The 6,625-nt window shown below is 42.8% G+C and overlaps 1 protein-coding gene across 1 annotated transcript; it reads right to left on the bottom strand.

Moving 5' to 3' along the window:
• Positions 1 to 676: 676 nt before the first annotated feature.
• On the bottom strand, positions 677 to 1,144 carry LOC149496707 (uncharacterized). Its single transcript, XM_089720418.1, has one exon. It carries the CDS (start codon positions 1,142 to 1,144, stop codon positions 677 to 679), a length of 468 nt encoding a protein of 155 aa, XP_089576544.1.
• Positions 1,145 to 6,625: the final 5,481 nt, after the last annotated feature.

Below are 6,625 nucleotides of genomic sequence, written 5' to 3'. Positions count from 1 at the left end.
TTTAATATGTGTAATTTTATAAATTGAAATCAACTGCAGAGTCAAATAGTTTAAATGTGCTGTAAAATTAAACTTAACAAAGGTTAACGGTGAAACAACATATTCAGCCCTAATAATGATTAAAACAAACGATACAATGCTTTGGTGTTTATTATTATTTATTATAATTTAATGAAAGGAGGAGGCACTCACGGCGTTGTCACGTGCACACTGCTCGTTTCCTTGAATTGTGTGACATAACATTGCTTTTGGCAAATTTAATTCATTATTAATTGGAGTATAAGTGTATAACTAGAAATATTCATTCACAGCTCAATCTCGTCCTTAATTCTCATACTCTATCCAATACCTGATCTACGAGGTATTTGGTACAAACTGCTTTCTACTCCTTGAACCTATGCTGAGTTTAATGAAAAAACAAAAAATAATAAGAATAAGGTTTTATGGAGGAAACCAAGGCCTCTACGTTAGAAACGTATTTTGATGATTTTAACTGATTCCTTGGGTCTGTTATTCATTAAGCTTAAATAGCCAAAGAAAGCTAACAATTCAACTGATTACAAGGAAACAAACTCTGCTATTTTACAGCAACTAAAATCAAAGCAGAGATCTTTAACAGACTTATTCAAATTTAATAAAAAGAAATAATTAAAGGTCACGTGACATTCGCCTCCCCTTAAACAATCCGCTTGTCCTCAAGTGGGATATCTGGAAACCTGATTTTAATTTTAGCCAACTCTTCCCAAGTGGCTTCAGTAGGGGACAAACCACGCCAATGAACCAGCACCTCCTGCCTCTTTCGTCTAACTCTGCTATCCAGAATTGCTTCAAGTTGAGGAACCAGCTCTCCTATCTCATCCAAGAGAGGTAACTGCGGTTGCACTGTGCACTTGGTTCCAATCTGCTTTTTAAGAAGAGATACATGAAATATAGGATGAATTTTAACATCCTTTGGCAAATCCAACTTATAAGCAACCTTCCCTATTTTCTGCAACACCCTAAAAGGCCCATAAAATCTTGCTGCCAATTTAAAACTTTTCCGTAATGCAAGAGACTTCTGCTTGTAAGGATGCAACATAAGGAAAACCATGTCACCAACTTCAAATTCTCTTTCCTGGTACTTTGAATCATAAACACGCTTCATGCGATTCTGGGCAAGCTAAATTTTTTCCTTAAGCTCCCTAATCATAGTGTCACGATCAACCAGCTCCTGCTCAACCGCTGCAACTTTAGCTATACCCGGAACATTAGAAAGAAGGGCAGGCAGAGGTCTCCCATAAACTATCTCAAAGGGGGCCTTCCCTGTGACAGAGTGAATACCCGTATTGTAGTAGTATTCTGCCCATGACAGCCATTTAGTCCACATCTTAGGTTGGAAACTTGTAAAACACCTGAGATACATCTCCAAAGTTCGATTCACCACCTCCGTCTGGCCATTTGTTTGGGGGTGATACGCTGAACTAAAATTGAACCGGGTGCCATTCAGAACAAACAATTCCCTCCAAAATAAGCTAGTGAAGGCAGGGTCTCGATCACAAACAATGGTTAACGGCATACCATGTAACTTAAAAATATTATCAAAGAATATTTGAGCAATGGTCATAACAGTATAAGGATGAGAAATAGGAACGAAATGAGCATACTTTGAAAGTCTGTCCACCACCACAAATATTGCGGACTTGCCTTTTGAGTTTGGAAGGCCATCAATGTAGTCCATTGAAATGTCTTCCCAAATTCTGGTGGGAATTGGAAGAGGTTGAAGAAGACCGACTGGAGAAGTGTGCTCAACTTTGTGTCTCTGGCAAACATCAAATTCCTTTATAAAGTCTCTCACCTTCTTCTTGAGATTTGGGCAATAAAAAGTGGATCGTATCCTTTGAAGAGTTTTGAAAAACCCCTCATGAGTGCTGTTGTGAAATTGCTCAATTACGTCTTTCACCAGAGCTGAATCCTTTGGTAAAAAAATTCTCCCCTTGAAAAATAGAATTCCTTCTCTATATTCCCAAGGACCAAGTGCTTCCTCGTCGCATACCCGCCGCACCCTTTCCCTTAAATCTGGATTAGAAATAATCTCTTCTTTGATAGGGTCAATCCAATTTGGAATTGGACAGGAAATTGCCAAGATTTGACCCCCCCCCCCACACCTTCCTACTCTTCTCTCCTGGATAGGGCATCGGCCATGATGTTTTCTTTGCCGCCTTTATACTCAATGGTGAAGCTGAATCCCATTAATTTGAGCAACCACTTCTGCTGGGCTGCTGTAGTGATTTTTTGAATCCAAAGATGCTTTAAACTTTGGTGATCAGTCCTTACAAGGAAAGTCTGACCAAGAAGATAGGATCTCCATTTCTGGACAGCAAGAACAAGTGCCATCATTTCTTTCTCATAAGTGGATAAGAGAAGATGTTTACCATGAAGTTTATGGCTAAAGAAAGCAATCGACCGCTCCTGCATTAATACAGCTCCTACACCCGATCCCGAAGCGTCACATTCAACAATGAGTTGTTTGGAGAAATTGGACAAAGCCAAGACGGGGGCACTAGTCATCACCGCCTTCAACTTAATAAATGCATCTTCTGCCATTGGAGACCATTTGAATCCATCTTTCTTCAGCATACTGGTCAAGGGACTTGCTATTTTCCCGAAGTGCTGTATAAATTTCCTGTAATAGCCACAAAGACCCAAAAATCCCCATAAAGCTTTTGGAGAAGTGGGTTTTTGGCCAACTCTGAATGGATTCAATCTTCTCTGGATCTACAGAAACTCCATGTGAACCCCTTCCCCAAATGTCATAGGCATGTGATGCATATGATGAATGAGAAGAAATACACGTGATGTGTGTGAGTCGCCACCTTGTTTAATTATTTTAGGGTAAACTAGGAAAAAACCCTAAGTGACTCCATTTTTAATTAACCTAGTTACTAGATTAATTATCCCAATGATTAAGGCACAATCTACGAACTCGAGATGGATCCCGAGACTATGTCATGCTGATGAACTAACCGATGAATGAATGCTTTGCAAGGTGAATGATGGATTAATGAAATGTTTGAGTGATTTCGACTTGCCGCTCGGGGTTAAATCCCGAACGTGCCTACGTACTTCCGTTTGAATGGAAGATCAAAGTCAACGTAGTTCGATTGGCCTTTTTAAAAGGGCTTTGAAGGTGTATGCTTAATGCATGAGTGTGTATGCTTTTTGCATGAGTGTGTATATGCTTTGTGCATGAGTGTGTATATGCTTTGTGCATGAGTGTGTATGCTTTGTGCATGAGTGTATGTATGCTTTGTGCATTTTGTGTGTATGCTTTGTGCATGAGTGTGTGTATGCTTTGTGCATTTTGTGTGTATGCTTTGTGCATGAGTGTGTGTATGCTTTGTGCATTTTGTGTGTATGCTTTGTGCATAAGTGTGCATGCTTTGTGCATAAGTGTGTATGCTTTGTGCATTTTGTTTAGGCATTTTGCCAAAAATATTGATTTTAATGGCTTTTAGCCAAAATGATTTGATTTAGGCAATTATTGCCAAAAATGTTGATTTTAGGCGATTTTCGCCAAAATGGTTGATTTTAAGGCCTTTGGCCAAAAGATTGATTAATTTAAGCGATTTGTCGCTAAAATGGTTGATTTTAAGGCCTTTGGCCAAAATGTGTTGTTTTAGGCAATTAGTTTGCCAAAATGTGCGATTTAGGCTTTAATGCCACGATTATCAATTAATTGGGCGTTCGAGCTTAATCACAATTTATTGTCGAGACGTGATTGATTAAGGCTTTTAGCCACAATTATTGATTAATTGGACTTAAGCCGGATTTGTTCGAAATAAGGCAATTGAACCGTAGTTATTAATTAACTAGGCTCTTTTAACCAATATTATCGGATTTAAGGCTTTAATACCACAGTTATTAATTAACCGGACATTTAAGCTTAATCGTGTTTAATTAAGACAGTTTATTTGTCTAAATGATGACATGAATGCATTTATGCAATTGTAGAATTATTAAGAGTAGAAGAGAAATATGCATGAAGTGCTAAAATTAAATAGGCAGAGTTTTATTTACATACCTGATTTAATCGACGACCGCTTCTTAACTTCAGATTAAGCTCCTCGCTTAGGAAATATTAATTAATTTTAATTTGTTTAATTTTAATGTCCAAATATCACAATAAAAATGCAATAAAAATTAAATTAAATGCAAAAAGCGGTAAAGAAAACGCAAGGAGCGTGAGAGGGAGAAGGATTCGTCCGTCAACACAGACCAGGCGCACCAGAAATAGGCTGAAAATGGTCTATTTATAGGCCATTTTCGGGTCCCGGGCGGCAGGTGCCGCCCAAGGGGCTGGGCGGCAGGTGCCGCATGGCTCGGTGACAGGTGCCGCCCGGGAGGGCGGCAGCTGCCGCCCTGTCGGTGGGGCGGCAGGCCCCGCCCACGCTGGGCGGGGGGTGCCGCCTGGGAGCGCGGCAGCTGCCGCACAGTCGGTGGGGCGGCAGGCCCCGCCTGGTCTGGGCGGCAAGTGTCGCCGAGGGGGGTGGGGGGGCCAGGCCCCGCCTGTGCGGGGCGACAGGCCCTGCGGGCGCTGGGCGGCACGCCTCGCCCGCGGGGCGAAAGGCCCCGCGCGCGCTGGGCGGCAGGCCTCGCCCGCGCGCGCGGCAGGCCCCGCCCGCGCGCTGGGCGGCAGGCCTCGCCCACGCGGGGCGGCAGGCCTTGCCCGCGCTGGGCGGCAGCCCTCGCCCGCGCTGGGTGGCAGGCCTTGCCCAGGAAGTGGGGCGGCAGGTGCCGCCCAGGCTGGGCGGCTGCTGCCGCCAATGGCCGGTTGATCATTTGAGCAGCTTTGGCTCTCCACCTCGAAAGGAATGAGGAGAAGGGCTCATTGTTCTTTTGTTTAGTGGTTTCTAGCTCCCTCCGGGTAACATCCACTTCGATATTATAATGGTACTGCATGTTGAAAGCATTGCATATGTCCTCCCAATTCTTCATTTTGGAATGATCCAAGCTTACAAACCATCTTAATGTAGCACCAGTCAAAGATTGCTGAAACAACTGAGCAAGGAGCTCGCTGTTCAGGCCAAACGGGTTGAGGGCACCCACATACATTCTCAGGTGCGTTTTGGGACAAGAGATTCCGTCAAACTTATCCATGTTGGGCATTTTGAATTTTGTTGGTAGTCTCGCTTCGGGGAACAAGGACAAGGAGTCCATGTCCACCACTTCCTTGTGTGTCTTAAGGGCAGTAATAGACCTTTCCAGGAGTTCTAGTTTCTCTCTCATTTTCTGAGCTTCCAGCTCAGAAGCAGTTCCAGAGGGTATGTCATCCAGGTTAAGGGTAGGGTTTGTCGGTTCAATACCAGGTCCCTGATTGGAGGTAGCAGGTCCACTTCCCCCAGCGGAAGCCCCATTTCCATTACCCATACCTAGTTCAGCTATTAGTGCAGTCCTCTGGGCAGCCAATGCTTCATTCATTCTAGCCTCCATTCTGGCTTCCATTTGTTCCATGAGGTTTTTGATGTCAATAAGGGATGCCATTGGTGCAGTTGAAGTTGGTGGGGTTGGTGATAGCACTGTAGGTGTGGCTGGGTACGGGTGGTCCTTGGAGGGGTACCTGTGAAAGGACATAGTCAAAATGATTAGACTATCCTATATAAGGTGTTTGCATAGGGGATGTGAGATAGTGTGAGGTAGGGTAGTGTAAGGGTAAGGTATTTGGACTTGACCCTTGTGATGTGGGTTGGTATGACCAAACAATGTAGGGTAGTGTTGGTAGGCTAGGACACCTAGGATAAGACCCAATGGGATGTGATATGTAAGGTAGAGTGCTTAGGGTTGGACACCTCAACTTTTCGAAAGGCCCTAAGTTCTCAAAAAAATTTTTTTTTTGGGCCTTAGGGGCCAAAATGTGAATTTTTGGACTAAAATGTAATTTTTCAGGTCTCAGGGACCAAAAATGTGATTTTTCAGGTCTCAGGGACCAAAAATGTGATTTTTCAAGTCTCAGGGACCAAAAATGTGAATTTTCAGGTCTCAAGGACCAAAATGTGAATTTTCAGGTCTCAGGGACCAAAATGTGAATTTTCAGCTTTGAAATGGAATGTTTTTTTTTTGTAAGAGTCTTTTTTTTTTTAATCATTTTCTAGACCCCTTTTTTTTTTGTGAAGTATGGGATGAATGCGTGAATGCGCACAATATCAAAACATAATTCATTTTAATGGAATGATTCAGCATCATTGGGTGCATATAGCCTTAAAGGATAGGTTCTATAGGCTATGACACAAATAGAGAATCGGCTCATTAAGGGACCCTTGAACCTTGAGTATGGATATACCTAACCACATGTGAAACAAGGAGTTTCGCGTGGGTCCAACGGTACGCATACCCATGTGCCACCCCCAAAAGGATTAGGGATGGTTTGCGGTAACAGGGAGGACGCTTTGGCTGTCCGTCGACATAATCAAAGAGACCTGCCGATCAGCGCTACTTGCTATCCAGACTCAGAAGTTTGAACAGAAAGAGAAGAAATTCATTTGAAGTTCATTTCTTTTATGCAATGGAGAAAAGGATTCTCAATCGTGGAAATAAATCAACAGGCTTTAACATTTTAATCATATTTTATGATTAAGTCCAAATTTCCTTA

Source organism: Jatropha curcas, chromosome 4 (assembly GCF_041381405.1).
Source record: "Jatropha curcas cultivar XTBG-Jc1 chromosome 4, XTBG_Jcur_1.0, whole genome shotgun sequence".
In the NCBI taxonomy this organism is placed as follows: Eukaryota; Viridiplantae; Streptophyta; class Magnoliopsida; order Malpighiales; family Euphorbiaceae; genus Jatropha; species Jatropha curcas.
Note: the sequence above shows the minus strand (reverse complement) of the source record. Positions and strands in the feature narration are given on the sequence as shown.

What these genes read in the sequence shown, in the direction of transcription:
- LOC149496707 (XM_089720418.1), bottom strand. Translation starts at nt 1,144, where the DNA reads ATGAAGCGTGTTTATGATTCAAAGTACCAGGAAAGAGAATTTGAAGTT.